The 21474-nt window shown below is 38.8% G+C and overlaps 1 protein-coding gene across 3 annotated transcripts in view; it reads right to left on the reverse strand.

Moving 5' to 3' along the window:
- The window catches only part of LOC121315515 (zinc finger protein 608-like), a 53738-nt gene that overhangs the window by 21881 nt on the left and 10383 nt on the right, over positions 1–21474 (reverse strand). For all 3 annotated transcript variants that reach the window (XM_041249676.1, XM_041249685.1, XM_041249668.1), the window contains one exon: positions 7722–7974. In XM_041249676.1, the coding sequence (XP_041105610.1) occupies positions 7722–7974 (253 nt within the window). The remainder of the gene's footprint in view (positions 1–7721; positions 7975–21474) is intronic.

Raw genomic sequence — 21474 nt, forward strand, 5'->3', positions numbered from 1 at the left:
ATGGGATATTCCTGCCCTTCGGGTAGGTATTGCTGCGCTCTCTATACCAGAGCTGCCGAAAGGCCCCTTCCTGGGATGACGCACTCGGTCCCGCCTACTGTGGGAATAAAACTGTCACTCACAGGAAGATCCTCCTATTTTTCCATCAAACCCGTGAGGGCGACCAAAGCGACCCTGCAAGTGGTGGTCATCTTCTCTTTCAGGGAACCAGGGTTATGGTAAGTAACCTAACGTTCCCTTTCCACCACCACTACATTAAGTATGGGATAATGTATACCAAAGCCGTCGCGAGGGAGAAGGAACAGCAGCATATGAGGGATGCACAACACTGTCTAACCCAGAGGTTAGCAGTATGAACTTATACCCTCAAGGACCCTTGTGCCTATAGAAAGCAAGGCAGGGTCTACCACATTAATACGGTAGAACCTGGAGAAAGTATGCAGTGTATCCCAGCTAGCCGCAGTACAAATGTCAGACATCAAGGCACCCTTGAAAAGGGCCCACGATGTAGCCAACCCTTTAGTGGAGTGTGCGGCTACCCTACCAGGTGGGGGGGCAAGCCAGCATCATTATACGCAATCAAGAATGCAGTGTGACATACGCTGCTTAGAGAGGTGCTGTCCTATGGTCTGTGTCCCGTGAAAGACGAAGAGCTGGTCAGATTGACGAAGACCTGTTCTCTAATGTACAGAGCATTTCAATGCCCGCACTGGGCATAGGAAATTCAATCTCAATCTCAATCTAATATGGAAGGCTGTAATCAACTTGAGGAGGAAAGCGGGTTTGGTGCGCAGTGACACCCTGCTGCCATCTTCCCAAATACGCATGAAGGAGCTGTGCACAGACAGCGCCTGCATCTCACTGACCCACTTAGTGGAGGTGATAGCCAAGAGGAAGGCTGTCTTTATAGACAGGTACTTCAGCTATACGAGGCCACCTGATGAGACGTTTCGCGTTCCTGGTGGGATCTTTGCAGTATCTCCTCCACATCTGACCCAAAAGTATGAACTGGGGATATGGGTGCGTCAAGCAGTGTGGCGTTATCCGCATCAGGGACTCTGGCTTGTGTCAGCCTCAGCTGTCTACAAGCCACAACCAAGCTAGCCAGGCTCCGGCTGAGGGCTTGCCCTTGGAGACCAGAGATCTGCAGCAGCGTGCTGGACAGGAGGCACAGCTCCGTGGCCACAGGCTCAGGGAGCAGGGCCTCGTGCAATATACCATCCAAATACGCGGTCAGCACACTCGCTGTATCAGTCAAGCGAGTTGCCTGCACTTCTGCTGCATAGGCTCTCTTTAAATGAGTCTCTGTCACCCTGCATTGATTATTCAGGCACGCCAGGTCTCTAGCAAGACCACCCACTGGTGGGGCCTTAACCAGGGCCACGATGGTGGAGTCTACCGGGGGAAACCTCACCAGGCCGAGCTTATCCGCACCTTCCAAGGAAGCGAGCGGTGTGGCCTGGGCCCAGAGGCCAGGCTGTTCCAGGAGAAGTGTGCCTCCTCCATAAAATCTGGGAAGGCCGGGAACCTTTGAGGGTGAGGAGCCAGCACCTGTGTCTAGAAAATGGACCTGCATGGTTCTGCTGCTGGTGTCCAGGGGACCTGCAGAAAAACTGCAGCATGTCTCATGAGTGCTGAGACCGAGCTGGACAGCGGGGTGGTACTGGCCTCTGAGGCACTCCCAGAGCAAGGCTCTTCCTCAGCAAGGGTCTCACCTACTTGCGTCTCGGAGAAGAAGGAAGCTTCACCCGAGGCCGCTATGGACAGCGTATCCTCCTGCACCAGCTGAGGCGGCCCTTCCCACCCTCCCTGCCCTCCCTTGGGGGGGGGTATGGCAATTGGGGCTGCAGCAGGGCTTGGACAGGGGTCTCTGGCACCTGTCTAACCAATAGCTCCAGGACCTGGGCCATCTGGGCCTTGAAGTCCATAAAGTCCCTAGCCCGCTTCGAATACTTCACCGGTCTCGCTTGTGGAGATGGGGAGCAACTGCGGGCGGCTTGTGCATTGGGAATGTCCGACAGGGGGTCCCGAGACAGGTCGTCTGGGGCACCCAGAGCCACTGATGGTCCGGCCGAAGAACTCGCCTTCCTGGCTCTCTCCAAACGGGCTTCTTTCAGTCTGGGCTGAAAGGCCCCACAGACACTACATGCCCCATCCCTCTCAAGGGCCATGGTAGCATGTGAGATGCCCAAGCACCGCACGAAGAGGGAGTGCTTGTCCTGCTGTGGGATGCTGGCATTGCAGGCTGTACAGGGATGAGACCCCAACATGGGCCTGGCTTTGTGCACAGCACTGAAACACTGCTTACACTGCACTGAACACTATTTTTTAAGTGTTAACTTATTGTGTACACCCACTAGAGTTGCAGCAAGGGTATTAACACTGCGCACCGTAGACTGGGTACAGTGAGCACCTTGTGCACTGCGTACATGCAGCACCTTAAAAGCACTAGTGTACTACCAGTTTACATCTGCACCGTGCACTACGTACACTGCATGCACCATGTATGCTGAGTCCCATGCACACAGAGTATCCTCTTTACACTGGGTACTGTGCAGCACTGCAAGCTATACACTAGGTTGAGCAGTGTGTACGCAACTAGTTTGCACTGTGCGTACCAAGCGTCGCGCGTATCATGTACCGTACACTATGTGAACTGCGTACCGTGCGTAATCGCACTAGTGGTAGAGGTATCGGCACGTGTGCACACATGCACTGTGGGAACCGAGCACTGCGCACACCGAGCATTGAGGGCACTAAGTGCACTGCATACCATGCAGCGCTGGTGTGCACTACTGCTGAGGCGCTGGGCACCGTGTGCCACTTATACCAAGCACCTGTGCCCCAAGATAATATATATCACAGGCTATGTATGCACTGTGGTACTGCAGCACTGGGGAGGCTGCTATGCAATGTGCCTACCCTAACCACGTGGTCAACACACACACCTGGTCAGTGTGTAGCGTGTACTGTGGGGGACGCTGGGAGAGTTTAAGCAGACAATAAAACATGGTAGAAAGATGTAAAGGGAGAGAGAGTACACCGTTTGTTACAAGGCCTGACTCACCGAGGTGGCAGGCCTTGCGGACGGCAGGGTATACCTCGACAATGGGGATGAGGCAAGGCCTAGCCCCATGGAGGAGAGTGCGGCTGGAAGGGTTACTCAGCAGCGGGGATACGGCAACGCCTACCCCGAGGAGAACACATGTACTCTCAGGAAGAAAAGACAATCATTCGTGAATGACTGCTCAGGCAGTTACTCACACACGACAGACAGATAAAACAGAGCGGCCTATCATGCAAGCGGGGAGGCCGCTAAAAGACAGAAAGGTAAAAAGTGGTTGATTCCAGGAAAGCGGCTAACCGGCTTTCAGCACAAATGCAGGGGAAATACAAGTAGCTCGAATCGACTCAAGAAGCTCTTTTCTATCAACACGCTCAGCTCAACACAGAGGTCTTACCGTACCGTCTTGAGAGGGAAAAAGAGGAGGATCTTCCTGCGAACGATGGTTTTATTCCCACAGTAGGTGGGACCAACTGCCTCATCCCAGGAAGGGGCCTTTCGGCAGCTCTGGGATAGAGAGCTCAGCAATACCTACCCGAAGGGCAGGAATATCCCATGCCTAATGTAGTGGTGGTCGTCTTCGAATTGAAAGGGGACTTTAATATGCATTCGTAGAAGCATAACTGTACAGCAGTCATATTTACAATAACTTTTTTCAGTTCATCACTGAATAAAACCGTAACGTCATGAAAACAAACTGCCGACGCCATGTTGCTGATTTGTTTGGGTTCTTGGTCGTTAAGCCTGTTGGTAAGCAAATTACACATTGATGCTCGTAGCACAGTTCCAGAAAATTGATGATTGGTCAGTTGCAATGTCTTTATACACGCCTGGCTGGAAACCATTTTCTTTATGTAGAAAGAGTGGTGCATGATTGACATCATTTAAAATATATAACCAAAACTTAAAACAGTCGGTTTAAAACAAATACAAAAATAATTTTCTAAATAGGTCTTCAGCTGGGGGGGGGGGTGGGGGGTGGGTTCGGTTGTCAATCGGGTAAAACAGAAAACAAGCCCTACACATATGGTGATTTCTAAAATTCACAAAAATAAATAAGAATAAATAAAATTGAACCAGCAAGATAACAAAATAAAAAATAAATAAATAAAAATGTAATCTTAAAACGTTGAGCTATAGAAACAGATTCATAATGTGAATACCAGAAAATGATTTTCAATGAAAACGTAAATTACACACAGCAAGTCAATCCTTGCACTGGGATTCTTACCCAGAGCCCTTGCAAGCTCAATGCTGCCACATCTTAAAGTGCTATGTAAATGACAATTTGGCTTGTCATGCCATGCCGCTGAATGTGACTAATTTTGTTGAGTGAAGCAAGTGTTGCTGTATGCAACTACACCCTGAACGCTCCCAGCAGTACCCCTCCCCCACCCACTCTGATACTGCAGCAATCTGCTTCACATTCTGCTAGCCACAGACCAATCAGCTCAAGTCAGATTCTCCTCGCTCTCCCTTTTGCCTACAGTATGTTAATTCAAACAAGGAATAACTTTACTGTGTATGTAGAAGAGGCTCAGGGGAGCCAGTATTGGATTTCATTCTGTTGGTGGGATGCAGGATATGTAGTACTTCTGTACTGTACTGCAGTTTAAGAGATTCACACACAGTATTGTCTGCCCTTTTATTCAGTTGGCTGTGGCTGAAACCTATCCAAGATGTTGAGTGTCACTTGCTATGCTGCATTTGCATTTAAATAAGGGCATTGTTTAGCTGGTTTTCCATGCAGAAAGGCAGATTCAGCTTTGTGGTGATGTTTAGATTAAAATGATTCACAACAGCTTGAACACATGACACAAATTTACAACCAAAAATTGTTTAACGCTATCATTTTTCAGATCAGTACAATCATCTCCCCAAAATAAACCTGGCCCATGCAAAAAACAACAACAAAATTACAAAAAATGAAAAGCAAACTGAGCAGCCATTTCCCTATTAGAAAGGACAAAAGACTTGCACACACACAAACCCTGACCCTAGACCCTTGATGTCCTCTTGTATTTCTAGGCAAACTGTAATGCAGTGTGAGCAACACCTTCTAAAGCTTTCTAGCCCAATGCTATCTGTTTCCCAGTGAGGAAGAACACGCATTCAACCCGACATCTGATCTCCTTGTAAAAACGAGTGCCTTAGGCACAATGCTTTTCAGAGTTCAGAATGTCTTTACTAATGATTATGGGGCATAAAACAGCAAGCCACACCACATTTATTAATTTTTATTTATTTCATGACAAAGGCTAACAAAACTAGAATGGTACAGCAGATAGGAATTCTGCTTTAAAAAACAAAACAAAACAAAAAAAAAAAAACACCCACAACACACACACTACTGCAGTATTATGATACAGTATACCAAAAGCAAATCAAAATGTATGGCATCTACCCCAATCGTGATTGCACAGTACTTCAATACTTCAGAAACCTATACTACAATGAAACAAAATTGCAGACACTATAGACTCAAATTAATATCGACTCAGTAATACAATTCTGTGTTTAGCTTTATCTTTTTTCGCAGCCAAGACAGTTGTGTCCACAAATCACTTTAGTTCAGTGTTTACCTGCAGATAAAGAACTTTAACTGAAACCATGACACCAAGGAATGTGAAACTAAAAATAACTATTTATTTCTGCATTCATTCTTTACAGTAAAGAAACAAAACAAAAACCATGGGATTCTCATTGTCCACCAAAAATTATCTACAGCACGTCTGGTACAGTTTGTACTGCATTCCGTTCTCCAGAATTACAAGAAATACTATATGCTCAAGGCTTAAATCAGTCGTCTGATAAGAAATAAATAAGGAAACAAGATTCTGATATTCCTAAGAGAATAAAATGAAACTGGATATGTTTGAACAAGCAGCCCTTACTGTTCAATACACAGTACTGTAACACTTTATAATGCAGTGTACATTTCAGAGGTAAATTCTTTTCAATAAACCTGAGGAACGACATAAAAAAAACACACACACACACACACACAACGTTACAGGCACTGCTATCAGTCAGGCAGAAAATCTGCATAGGGTCAGAAGACCAGTTTATTCTACATGAACGACTATTAAAAGCCACTACAAGTCCTTTCATTCTACACAGGGGAAAAAAAAAAAAAACACACATTCCAAAGCTGGTTAAACATTTCAATAAACAGCAGCTTAGCTGGACCTAACATAGCAGCGTCTTGGATTATTTGTGGTAGAATGAACTGTGCTGGCAAAATCCACAAAAAAACAAAATGTCTCCTTAATGTATCAGCACTACACAGCCCTTTTTTATACACACCCATATTATATATTAGGGGTGGGAATTTCTAGTAATTTAGTGCTCGAGTGCTCGACCGTTAAATTTTGAGTACTCGAACCTAATGCCAGACAATATTGTTCTACATATGCGCCACAATAATGATCACGTTAACACTAGAACCGCCGCGGTTATACTTATATCTAAAACTGCCGTCTGCACTTATTATGACGGTACATTTTAAACATCAATATTAAAATGAAAGACAATCTATCAGATACAACTCAAAAGTTTTAATCAAGCACATCATATCAAACATCTGCACAACCGAAACAACGTATTTAAAATGAACAATTAAACATAAAAAGGGTTTATTTTCTAACTTACCACATATAAAAGCACTACTTCAATAAATTAAAACAAAAAAAAAAAACAAAAATAAAATAAACATTTCAGAAGAAACTACTGTGTAAAGAGGTATAGTACATACAAACCTGTAAAAATGAAAGTAGTTTTTAATTTAAAATGAAAGTAACAAGTGTGTCATTCCAGGCTGAGCTGCTGCAGCCTGCTGCTTTGCAATTTTCTGATCAAAATGTTTCTGCCAAAGAGCTGTGGCTAGCTTCAGGATGAAATCTCTCCTACTGGTATTTTCTCTGGTGCCTTCCTTGTTCAAAACAAAGAAATTGATGGCTGCCAGGTCCAGTATAGATACATGATTATATATATAAAAACATGTATTCAAGTCAGTCAAAATTACGGCTTTGTTGCTAGATGGGCGGGCTTATAACTTCCTTATTTTCGTGATCATGTCATGGGCAGAGCAAGGGCGTCTAGATGACATGATCAGCTCCCAACAGTGGCTCACAAACACGCACGCACGCTACCAAAACTAGTGGTATCGTCCCATCCCAGAACAATACAGATAAGATGCACAGGGCCAGATGAAACAAACAAATGTCTGACAACCTGAACTGACCGGGTCGCTACTATACATTGAACTTACATTTATGAAGAGATTTTATTATTATTAGAGTACCATAGTAATAAATGAGTGCTCGAGCAATTATAATTATTTCAATTATTCTAAGCCACCCCTAACATATAAATAAATTCCTAACCCTACAGCTGAACTACATTTCACTTTTGTTGAGATTATGTTGAGGTATGTTGGATTTGAACCCTTTTACTCAGGAGTCTTTTAAACTCACAGATTGGGGATACCGACAACAAGTGACAGCACTGAAAAACTGTTAACATCTCAGGTCTCGAACAACTAAAATTGAGTCTTAAGTGAAATTACAGCTAAACCCTTTTTTTTAATATTCGAACATTACAACTAAAAAGCCAATGGGAAAAAAAAATGATTTGGGAGAAAACCCACGTTTCTTACCTTCTTCGGTTTCATGCCATACAATGCCCTCGAGGTTAACACTAGTTCCAGGTTCACACGGCCCAAGGCATTCTGGTTCCGTTACAGCTCCAGCTTCACATGTATTTACTCCCATTGAACGAGTCCTTACTAACAGTTGTTCAGTTGGGGCAGAAATGTTTGAGGATGGAACAAAATAGGAAGGCAGGAGCTGTGGTGGTATACTGCTAGAAATTGGAGGAGGTGGTGCAGGCACTGTAAACAAAGGATCCACCTAGAGAAAAAAAAAAGTGAAATAATTACTTTGGGCAATTCATACATCTACAGGTACTGTACATTCCAAGAAAAGGGAATAGGAAATATTAAAAGGAATGTGTGATTTGTGGCTACCCAAGCATTCTACAATTGCACGCTTTCAGTAGACCATCAAAGCACTCATCTGTCAAGTTTATGTGCTCTGAATAACAGTAACTTGGTTTTGTTAAGACTTAAAATGCTGCATGATTATTTTGCGATGTTTTTTCACAGATGTTATATTTTTGTCATGGTGTCCATTACCAATACCGGCATACAATTCTTGTTGAGAACAGATATGTTTTGTGAATACCTCTTCTAAAACAATAGCCCTTATTTAAATATAAAATTCAGCAATGTACACCACCAAATAGAAACCAGAAACACACTCAACTCAAGAATGTATATTTATGCAGTCAACAGCAAGTTAAACCAGCCTTTCCGGGTTATAGTTAAGCCAGAAAAAAGGATATTATTTTCTATTACTCTGTGCTCGAGGCTAGACAGCAGCTTTAACAATGACATCAAAATACATAAAGGTTGTTTTGTGTCCTGCCTAACAAGATCAGTTTACTGTGCTCTTCTTTTAGGTCAGTAGCTATTTTTTTTGGGGGGGTGGGGGTAGAGGGTTGTAAAGAAAGGTCAGGGGAGCAAGGGTCATTGTGAATGCTTTGTAATCTGCTAATGAATGCCTAATGTGCAACATATAGAGCGAAGGAGCAATAAACTGGTACTTGGGTCTTTCTCCAACAGCATTGGGGAGGGGAAAAAAAACCAAAAAAAACATACTTTAAAAGCCTGGGGCTTGATGGAAAACTACGTTAATGCAAGGCTCATTTTTTAACATTGACCAATTCTACCGCTGCAACAGTAAACCAACTGTGATTTATTTAGTGTGTCTGTTATCACCACAGGTTTCTGGATGTCATGGGAAAACTAGCAGAACAAGTAAGGAAGTCTAGAAACATAGTTAAATCCCTGGTAATGGACCCCCATTTTATTTGCAAAATTCCTGACGACTGACATTTATTGGTCAAATTAACTGTGCACCAAAATTGTAGCAGCAATGCAGGTTTTACAAAATCCCTTTGGTTACATTGTGAACATGTCACCAATCTGGAAAGGAGATACAAAGTGTTGTGTGGCCCTAGAGACAAGATATTTCCGACCCTGCTTTATTGCAAGTATTCTATAAAAGGTGTAACACCACCTAATATTACTGCATTTTTAAAGATTGTCCTGTCAACATGTTTTTTCAAGGAGTATCCTGAAAGATTACTGAAAGCCCATTATAAAGCAAAGAGGCAGCCATCTCCATAGAAAAAAGAAGACACATGAGTCAAACAGCTGGTGGTGGCAGCCTGTCAGATTGAAGAAAGTTAATGTCAGAAACAGATGCATATCTGTTTTCACTGTTATTGCGACTTGATTGTTCCCAGGTTTTGGTACTGCATATGCAGAGTAGCAGCCTTGCTATTCATCCAAAAAAAACAAAAACAAAAAAAAAAACACAAGACAATATAAATATAAAAACGTATGATAAAAAAAAAAAAAAAGTAATTTTCTACACAAAGAACATAGGTTACAGAATACAACATGAAGGTGATAAAAGACTGGTGTGATGCAGCCTCATTGGAGTAACACATCTAAACAAAGATTAACACACTGCAGAAGAGACTAAACGATCTGACATAATAACGCATGTATGTGTGTGTGCATATGCGTGCATGTGTGTTGGGGGGTACAGTGGAGAACGGTAATTGGTTTTAATTAAAGTAGCAATAGACAAAAAAAACAAACAAAAAAAACACACACAACGAAAAAAGAAAAAGCAGGCTGTGCCAATCGTCCAGAACAATTTCAAAACTGAAAAATGGTGCAAACTAGGATTGTTTCCTTACACACTCTGTTGAACAGAGAACAGCTGGGGCTAAATCTGAAGCTAATCTTGGGAAATTAAATACAGTAGCTATAATACAGCAGGAAAATCATTGTAATAAAAAAGAGACTTTTCAAAAATGTGTGCTGTGCAATTACTGTTAATTACTTAACAAAAAAAAAAGTATTCTAAAAAGTAATCTTAAATGGAGTCAGTTCAGACAACTGATAAATGGCAAGAGTCATTTCAGCTGTATTTTAGACAGGAGGCAGGAAAAGTATGTTAGAATGGAGGCCCATAGCTCATTTTACAGTCTGACGTAGTGTTTAAGAACCCTGCTTCAGTGTAAAACATGAGATTAGGCGGGACAGTAAGTTGGCCTCATGGACGTATCTCATCGGGAACATAGGAACGATAGACCTGTGCATGCAACACAAAAAACAAACACCCAAAAGCAACATGAAACCACAAATTCCAGTAAAATCGAAGCTGCTCAGTGTATTTGTCATATCAGATATGACTGAAGGTAGGAACAATTTAACAATCGTGAGGCTTGGTTAGGCTGTTGAGGCTTCAAAAAAATGTGTGTGTCGTCAGAGTGCACATGTTCAGACTTTCTGAATGAAGAGGTTACTAACGCAGTTTATCAAATATAATTTAAAAACATCATGGATTCAGATTGCACCCCTATCCAATCACTAGTAGTCAGACAGCAGCCATGTGAACACATCAATTATGGCAGAGTGCCAAAAGCCCTTGAGATCCCAAAGATTAACAGCCAATCCACTGTTTTACAAACGCACATCAAAGGGAATATTAATAAGAGGAGGGGGCGATGTGAAAGCTTGTCATTGTAATTCAGCCACCAACACAAGGTATTTTTCAATTCTCCTCCTGCATCTTGACCTGACCCATAAAAGCAGCTGGCAGGAACTACAAATAAGTGCCAGTTTAAGGGCACGTGTTTCATTAAACTTTAAGGGAGATTAAACATCTGCACTGTAACACTTCTGTTGCTTAAATAAGACATACTGTACCCTTTCAATCTACCAATTAAAAAGGGCCATTTCAAGGTATTTTATTAACAACTTATGCCTTTAAAACAGAATATAAGGGAGAAAACAGTAATTTGAAAGTTGGATTTGGTTACATCCTTTTCAAATACAAGGCTGCACATATTACACAAACATTACTAAAAATACACATCTACCAAGGCGCCAAACTGTGATCCAGAATCTCATATCAATGACAGGTTACAATCAACAGGGCTGCCATTACAACCACCTCCCTCTCAAAACACCAGGGTTGATAAATCAATTTTTTTCACTGCCAACAGGAAGCTCAAATGTCTACGATTAAAAGAGAACATATGGACAAAATCCTTACAGTTGCTGGATTAGTCACAGACCTTGTGGGTAAACTGAGAAAGCAAATGCTGCTCAACACAGAGATTTAGAACCACATGCCCCACATAAATGCTTTGCTTACCAAATTATGCACGCACTCTTAGACTAACCAATACGAGAAGTCATCTTTCTCATGACTGCACAAAAGACTAGCACTTGCAATATCGTAATTGAACACACACACACATATATATATATATATATATATATATATATATATATATATATATATATATATATATATATATTTGTATTGCCTGTAGACACACACACACACAGCTACTGACTTGTTAAACTGTTTAAATAATCTGCAAGCACAGCGGTATCTTTTAAAGTTCTTACATGTGTTCTTCCTGCAATGTTTAGAACCCTTTAAAACAGACATTGCAAACTATTTAAGAACAGGTTAGACAATTAGCTTAGTTTCCTCAACATGAATAAATAATTCAGTTCCTGAAGAGAACTAGGTTCTAGGTGGTTGTAATAATTCAGTTCCTGAAGCTTTGCCACTCTCTCTCCTCTTGTCATCCATTCAATCACTAGGTGAAAGCATGCAGAAAAATCATTCATTACTTCTGTTGCAATGGGTCATTAACTTTTTTTTTTTTTTTTTTTTAATTGCCACCTAGCAAAACTTGACATTTAGCACTTCACTGTAAATCGAATACATTGCCTTCAAACCATCCGCTACATTGTCATTCACAAATTGGGACTGCAAGCTTTTTTCCTCCTCCTGCTTTATTTACACATTTTTATTTATTTAAATCTACTTAGAAACAGTACATAATTACAAAATATGAAGCATCTGTATTTTTTTCAATACATTTAAAGTACTTGCTTTACACACATACTGCTAATTAGTCTCATTTTTTTTTTTTTCAAATAGTCTGCAAAATAAATAAATAATTTTGTACCTGTAAGTATGGAATAGAGCAGTATGGGCATGATGTTCTTTATGCATATTCCTTTTTTATTCCTTTTGTGTCGTTATTTCACTTACAATCTGAGAAAACACATTTCAATACCGTTATGAACGTTACCCGAGGTAGCCTGTTTTTCTGGTGGCATAATAGCTTATAATGTGTACATTTTAATGCACATATTAAAATGATATAGTTTGAGGGTGGAATGGAGCGCAGTATAGGGAGGGCGCCGCACTGGAAAAAAATGCCTGTTATTAAAATGAGCTTGCTTGACTGCTGACGTTTTTTAACTCCACCGGGTGCTAAGTACGGAAGGGCCTGTTTGAAGCTTTTGCCACATTCTCCGGATTGGATGTACATCATATGGTCCTGCATTTTCCCGCTATACATTTTTTTGTAGTGAAAGTACACACTAGGGCTGTCAGTTAAGCCTCAAAATAGCAATTGATTAACTGGGCACACAAAATATAATCGTTCTAGTAAACATAGATGATTGCACCATACATTTTCAGTGCATTCCTCTCCTCACGACATTATTATTTTAATATCATTGCAGTTCAGTAAAAGCTTGTGCACAACAATTGAATGCGAGGGGTAATTATGCCTTGGTAGCGTCAAGAGGAAAAAAAAAAAAACACAACATTCGCAACAAGCCTAGCAAGTTTCACATATTACAGGAGTGTTTATAAAATATTTATTCCAAACAGATTACAGTACTTTGGAATGTAAGCTATATAAACTAGACACAAGTTTACGAAAAACTTTTTTTTTTTTTTTTAATACAGCGACAGCTGCAGCATTATGCATTGCATCTTGTTAATACTGTACCATCTAGCCTTCACTATCTGTGAAACACAATGCGGAAATCCCATCCTAAAACATAATAATAATAAATAATAATAATAATAATAATAATAATAATAATAATAATAATAATAAATAATAAAAATAATAATACTAATTTACTTACCACAAATTGCATACCCGCTAGCTGATCCTTTAGATACAAGGTGGTGCATTTTTTTTTTTTTTTGCACAGTGAATACAGAGGGGCGTACTAATAAACAATTTTCAAAACTGATTCGCTGGCAAGATGGGACCAGTAAATCAGATGCTAGTTAATACGAGCAGGCAAAGAAGAGCACGCCCACTGCTTGTCTGTGGCAGAAATACTGTAAATAGCAAGGCAAGGCATTCGGCGCAGTTTTGTTGATAAACTTAAAATAATGTTGTTTACTATGCTGTTCTGCTTCCAGCCACGCTTAGTGAATATGCGACTATCGTTTTCTACGAATCGAAGAATTAAAAAAATGTTAGCGATATGATTCATGAATCTTGCTAAATCAAGATATATCAAACTATCGAAAAATGGTTTCATCCCTACAAGAAACAGATGTCTACAATGACTTATTTCAGCAATTTTTCTTGCAAAACTCCAAAAGTGTGAATTACAAAGTATCATACCCTTTGATGCTATGATAGTATTGTCTACCATATGCTAGGAATTTCAATATGATAATGCAGAGCTAAATTGTAGAAAATTCTAGAAAATACTGGGTTGTAGGTGAACATTCTTACAGAGCATAAAAGGGTTAGGCATAGGATGTTTGGTGGCATTACCAATAAGTCAATATAGGGAAAAAGAGCTATCTGAATTATTTATTGTCATAAAGCTGGAGAAGGATACAAGAAGATTTAAAAGCATTTTCAACTATAGTTTCTATTACCAAGAAGTACAAGACTCATTATACTGTCACAATGCACCATTGATCTGGAAGAAAGAAGGTTATTTCTTGAAGAACAAGTAGAAGAATTGTCAAGAAAGTTAATAACAACCCGAGATTGACTGCCAAAGAGATTCAAAGTCAATTGGCTGGAAGTGGGCCTGGGGTTTCCATTTCAACCATAAGTAAAGTACTGCTTGGTAACGGTCTCCATGGTCGCAGGCCAAGGAAAAAGCAATTCTTAGGAAAACATCACAAGGACAAAACAGCATCTGAATGATGAATATGATTTCTAGTCAAAGGTTTTGTGGAGTGATTAACCAAACAAACAAAAAAAAGAGGTATTTGGTCACGCTGACTGTTGTTACGTTTGGAGAGTCTGGTGAGGCATACAAAGAAAAGAACACCATACCTACTGTCAAGCATGAAAGTGGTAATATCCTTCTATGGGGCTGTTTTTCTTCTAATGGTACAGGAAGCTTAGTTCAAATACATGGTAAAATGGATTCCATAGCATACCAAAAGATAGTGGCCAATCATCTGAAACCCTCCACTACAAAACTTGGTTTAAAGCACAATAGTTCCAATACAACAACGATCCAAAGCACACATCAAAATCTACTTCTGAATGCTTAAAGAAGAATAAAATCAAGCTTCTGGAATGACCTGGTCAAAGTCCTGATCTAAATCCGATTGAGAATCTTTGGTATGAGTTGAAGAAGGCTGTGCACAAGAGAAGTCCTCAGAATTTGAATGGACTGGAACAATTTTGTGTTGAAGAATGATCAAAAATCACTAAAGAATCATGCCACAGATATCCTAATCGTTTTAAAGAGGTTATTATTGCTAAAGCTGCGTCAGCTATTAATTTCATTTTACTTGTCAGGGTATGAATACTTTTGAATTAACATTTTTGCAAATAAAAATACTGAAATAAATAATTGTAGACATCTAATTTCTTGTAAGTTTTTTCCTTATCCACAAAAAGCAAAATTTTTGCTACAAAAGATTTTTTCTATAACTACTTGTTTGAGAAATTTCTAGAAATTATAAATTTCCATTGGGTATGTAAACTTTTGACTACAACTGTATGTGTGAGTTATGCAATGGTTTCAAAAACAGGAAGAGAAAAAAAAAAATCACTGCTGAAGTGACACTCTGTAAGAGCAGTGCTGTACAAGCATTTCGCTCACAACGCCAGTGCTCCACAGCGCCACTCAATCCCAACGCATCCTTCACTCAAGCTCCACATTACTTTCATAGACCATTTCTACGGAAAGTCACCCGGGTCAAAAATGCCTTATTTAGTATGTTTTTCAAATATTTATTACACATTCTAATTTGACTTTAGTACATGTTGTAATTGTAATTATTACACATACTAATTTGGCCAAATCAGATCACTGAAAATGAAATAAGAACCAGTAAATTAATCAAACAGTACGTATAATGACTTATCCAATTAAAAGTCACTCCCACCCAGTTGGTGGTGGTATATGGACTTCCCATTGGGTAAAGTCTAGTGAAAGATGGATAGATCCGGACCCTCCGAGATGAGCATCATCTGGCAGTTTCAGAGCCTTATAAATCACATTACTTCAGTGGTAACCCCACTGTAACTAATGTGTAGGGCTTCGGTTTTTCGGTTTTTATTATTACATTTATTTTAATTACATTTTTCTGTGCTTATTTTTGGCTAATTTTGAGTTATGTAAATTGTTTTGGTTTTTTTTGGGAGGGGGGGCTTTCGCTTTTAATATACTGTATGAAATTAGTGTTTTTGGTTACTTTACAAAATGCTTGGGCTTTTTTTTTCTGTCAAAATATGCACTGTATAGTAGTAACTCGACAATACTTGTACATTTAAGTTGTACCTTCTTTTCTTTGTTGTCTTCCACAACGAAATCCCTATGGTCACAGACACATTCTTCTGGGGTATTTGTGTGAAGGCATTTTTTTACATTTCGACACAATTTGCAATTCTGTTTTAAATCTTCTGTTTACAACTTTAAATCCTGCAAACAAGCCTCCATTCCCGATTGTAATCTTGTTTTAAATCTCGCAAGCGGAACCTCCAACAGAAATGTAGGAATGTGCTGTCCTCATTAATTGGGGTCGGCTCAAAGTATTCAGAACAAATTAATGTTAGATACAAGTCAGGAAGGAGGGACATTGCCACTGCACTGAGAAACATTTTTCTTTTTTTGTAGTATGTTTTATTTTTTTTTACTAGGAAAGGGGGTGGTCAGCTTGAATTGATTAACCATTTCCACAGTTTTTTTTTCCGGTGTTTATTTCGGGGGTTTTATCTTTTTTTATTTATTTTTTTAAATCAGTTAAAACCAAAAATCAGAAGCCCTATGTAAATAATTGTTGAAAGATCTGACATTGAATCTAATGTTAGCTATGGTAACTCAATATTTAAGTGTAAAACTGAAATAAACATTGTGTTAATACAAACTGAACCATGTCACGGTGAGCATTGTCTGTCTCAATAAATCGGCAGAGCTGTGCAAATCTATATTTGCACTGTAAAAGAAAATCTCTCGCTGCCACATTTGCAGTTGTCCTAATTCTCGATTTTTTTTAAGCGTATCTCATGTAACCAGCTACCGATTATCCTCAGGACCGTTCAGTCTTTTACTGCTTTCCGCTGTCTTCTCAAAACCCACGTATTCAACCTTGATTTGTAAATTCCTATTTATATACCTTTTTGCATTTCCCTTTATTTATAAGTATTTTGTATATGTTGTATTTGTTTTGCATTGTTACTGCAAATATAATATTGTATAATAGTTTGCAAGCTGTAATATTTTGTTTAATTTCTGTAAGTTGCTATGGATGAAAGCTTCTGCTAAATCATTAAATAATAATCTGAAATTAAACAGATGATATCAAGATGGTGATTGGCTACTCTTGCAATTACGCTGCATGACTATAAAATGACCAGCCCCTATGTAGGTATTACTGTAAAATGACCAGCACTACATATAAAATGCATAGTTCTTTTAGTATTTTATGCATTCTGATTGGTCCAAATAAATATATGAAACATGCTTGAATCACATTAAATCATCAGGAAAAAAAAAACACTTGAGGAATTAAAGATGATTGTTTTAAAGAACAAATACAGTTTACAAATGTCATTAATACTGCATTTTTTGTTTCTTAAATCAATTACTGTAGGCTTTGAATAATCTGAGTGAAGCACACTGCTGCAGCAGATCTTTATATCATTCACAAAAGAAAAGAAACCCCATTCTGTCACAGGGCAAGATTCTATTGAAATCAGATGTATATATTTTTTTCTTCATATGTGCTTAAACATCTAGAAATTCAAGGATAAATGCTTGCTGAGGATCAATGGCCTTTCAAAACATGCAATAGCAAATTAACCGCTTCAGTTTTGTACTAGCCATTACCAAGTGCTGCTAATTAATTGGGGTAGTAAAACAAAGGCTTAATTACATGGAATCCTTTCTTTTCTACCACTTTAAACTTTTCATGAATGCAGACTGAACCGCATTTGTAAAGAAAGAAGGGATCAAAAGCAGCATAGATGTTCCGTTAGATTTACTATGGCTTTTTCAGAATGCCCTAAATAAGTCTGCTCTGCCAACAACTGGTGCCCCGTAGCTACAAGCAGCTTGCATTGTCAGGTTTATGTCACTCTTTGGGGGGTTGGGGGTCAAACCGATTTCCCATCCCCCCCAACCATTCTTTGGTGATAAATGCTAACTGCACTCAGCAATAAGCTCTTTCCACTTTCATCTTGGAACAGAAGAGCAGAGATAACAACAATTCCCAATGCTTTAGCACCTCACAAATAGCATTACTCCTATAGCAGTCCTGAGCATTTGGACAACAAATTAGACCCTTTTTTACAGTCAGCACTCACATATCCGACCCTAGAAAATTTGAGTCAGATCAATATGATTCTGAAAATACCACTTGCCAAAAGAGACGACTGCACACAAACTGTAATACAGTACATACTTTTAAATCCGGTACGTATTGTAGTGGTATGTAAAATTCCCTATTAAAAAACGACACTACAGCAATATTAAATAAAAAATGTTACCCATGAACAGAACTGCTAAAAACATAAAAGGCGATACAATTTAGCAAAAGATTAAAAAAACACCAGTTTCCAGAGTTAAAACAGAATCCAAGACAGTCTTCAAAATCGTAGAATATAGTGCTCGATAAGGCCCTAATGTCACAGTTCACTTACAAATGAAAATGCACAAAAGCAAAAAGAAAGAAAAAAAAAGCATCATAGTATCTAAAACTGTTTAACTTTTTCATTAGCGTGCCTTGTCTAGTTCGCTTTGTTTTTGGAGGAATCGCTGTGTAACTGCAGTGCACAATAAAGACTGATTTGCCATGCCAGAAGAAGAGAAAAAAAAAGCGTGGGCTGTGGCAGGTCAGTTGTAACACTGAAGAGGGTCTGCAATGTTCTGTCCCTTGTTCTTGTGTATTTTCCTGCCATCAAGAGATACCCTAACAACTACTGTATTGCACAACAATGCTAGTATTTAAAACGTCTTGCTCTTGCAAATATGTTATGTTGTACAGTACGTGTCTTGCGGCTCTTGACCATGTGGATATTTTGGTATGCGGCTCGTATTGTCAGGAAGTTTGGCCACCCCTAGCCTATATGTGAAGTTAATCAACAAAATGCCTCAAAGAGACATGGTGGTAATTACAGTTTAAAGCACAAAACTGCTAGGCAGCTTCAGAAGGAAATACAAAAGTACCACCTCTGTAATTGTTCCTGTTAAGGCCAGTTTGCCTTATATTGAATTTGTCATTTTTGGTGACCCAATGTTCATTACATAATGGGCATCTGAATATCAAACAGCAACATCATACTTCGTAATCTATCATACCCCCTTTTGTTACCACATGAATTAATAGGGCACAAGTCTGCTGAACTGCAGTACACAAGGGGTGCTTCTTCTAATAATCTGTGGTTGGCTTCCTATTCAGCTTCATTGCTAAATGCATTTACATTTGAATTCACAAACCTCATGCCACCCTTTAAGCCATAACATGGGCTACTACCACATACGTCCCTTTATTAAATTGTGAACGATTGTGAACATGTCTGCCCAGTCACCGTTTGACAGATTTTAAAAGGACCTCATGCAATCAAATATTTAACTGAACACCATTTTAATAAAATTGGCAAAGGACATTTTAAAATGAATGAATAAATAAATAAATTTTACAACAGCATTAACTATTTTTAACTCATTTCAGTGAAACTGCACACATGGCATAACATGGCAATTGTAGTCGCTGCAGTTTTACATCTAATTGAAAGCAGATTAGGACACTGCCTCAGGGGGACTTTGTCAAGTGTAGAAAATGGAGCAAATGAAGAGAGGGCAAAAACACTGCAAAGAGCTGACAGTTTTACAACGCTCCTGGCAGTAAATTGATACTAGATTAAAATGAATGTACTTTGACACTGGCTGGAGCTTTCTTAGTTGCATATCAGAAATAACAGTTCTAAGCTATAAAAATATTTATAGAAATGCATCAGCATACTTTGCAAAAGAAAAAAAAAAAGTAGTTGGTTGTAAAAAATAAAAGCATAGAGCATTAGTGTGTACCCTAGGCTATTAACCTAAATACAAGCCAACCACCCTCCAAGTTACTGTAACAAAGAATTAGACTGAGCAGCCAGACATTGCAAGCATTTTTTTTTCTTTTAACAGAGAAAAAAAAGATTGTGAAGAAAAAAAAAACAGTGATGGTGTAATAGAAACAGCTGCCTTTCAGTGTCTGGCATCTGCTGTAGCATTCATGGGGAAAGAGGGTGAAGTATTTGGGCAATGAACAAACAATTTGAATACTGCATCTGCTAACAATCCTATCTTTAAAAAAAACAAAAAAAACACTGAGAAAGTTATTTTTTTCTCTTAATCTACACTGATTAAAAAATGTTGTACTTCAAGGGAGACAAAGGGTGGAAAAACAATACATTGATTTGATCTTGTTTAGAAACCAATGAAAAACACATTCCACATTTTCATAAGACTAAACCACAAATGAGTCATCAAGACAACCAAGGAGGTGACATTTTCAGTGATGGACGCTGCCCTCATGTACTGCAATGAAAAATAAAAATACTGAGCCGTCTTTATAACTCTCTTCTTGCATCTCTTGTGTAGAGATGGGGCAAGCATGTCTACAAATGACAATCAGTAAAGCAGGGTAAGATTTTAGGAGGTTTGGACAAAGACAAGCAAAGAAGATTCATTTTGTCCATGGAGATTTACGCTCTCAGAGAAAAGCAGATGTGCAAATTTGTGTGGCTCACAAAATTCCAGATGTGGAAAGCTTTAAAGAAATGAATGGCTACATGAAACACCCTTTATGGGAATTGTGTTTTGAAAAGAACAGTGCTTATTTATGAAGACATTTTGAAAGCAGCATAGCCAAGGTTGCTTTGAAGTTTCTTCTGTTGTAAGCTAAGACAACTACGACAACTTTAGCAAATCCTTTCAAGGCCAGACTTAATTCAGTGTGTAGGTTACTTTAGTATAAAAGCACAAAAGGCATGCAGTAATTTCAGGATAGTCATGGGAAGGCAATAAATTGCCACCAGGTCTTCTCATATTTCCTTTTCAATAAAAAAGCCACCAGGGAAATATGAGAAAAAAAAATAAAAATAAAAAAATAAAAGTTCTGTACAGTCAAAGCACATCTGTGGCTCCAAGCCATCTGTTTGATCATTAAAATAACAGAGCCTGTCAATATCAATATGATTAAAACCACAAGAAAAGAGAGTGATGCATTATTTGTTTTATATTCTTTTAAGCATTTCCTCTTTTTAGCCAATAGTCTGTTTAAAGCTTCAACGGTAAATAAAAGTTTAACAACCATACATTGGAGAATTGAAGTAGTCACAATCTAATGAAGTTCCATTCCGCTTCCAAAAACATTACAAAACAGCCCCATTGTCTGCCAATCCACATTGTAATCTATGCATGAGGGTCTGAATAGTTTTACCACTAATCATTCTGATGCAAAAGCTTTGTTTTATTGCCAAGACCATTTAGCAAGGATTAAAGGGAAACTACAATACAGATGATATGCAGCAAGTACTGGCCACACAAAGTACCTTAGGATCTACTACAGGGTCTCCCTGGGTTCATACTGTAGAATGAATATTGTAGCCCTGTGCTACTTTTCCTCAGAACATGCAATAATATCTGAAGTGAACTGCTGAAATGTAATATAGCATTATTACAATCTGTAGGGATTTTGACTAAACTTTAATTATTTCGCTCATTTCAAAATGTCTCTTTAGTTATCTATTTAATTTTTTTTTTTTATATTAAAATTAATGATTTAAAGTCTGAAACAATGTGGAAATATACAATAAAGCTTGATATTACTCAACAGGATTCACAATTATTATTTATTTAAAGGTTACACAACTACAAACATATACAGAACATTAGAAAAATGTAGAAATCCACAATTAGAAATGTTGGAAAGAAATGAAAAAATATATATGCAGGTTGTGACATT

The sequence above is a fragment of the Polyodon spathula genome, chromosome 1 (assembly GCF_017654505.1).
Source record: "Polyodon spathula isolate WHYD16114869_AA chromosome 1, ASM1765450v1, whole genome shotgun sequence".
NCBI lineage: Eukaryota > Metazoa > Chordata > Actinopteri > Acipenseriformes > Polyodontidae > Polyodon > Polyodon spathula.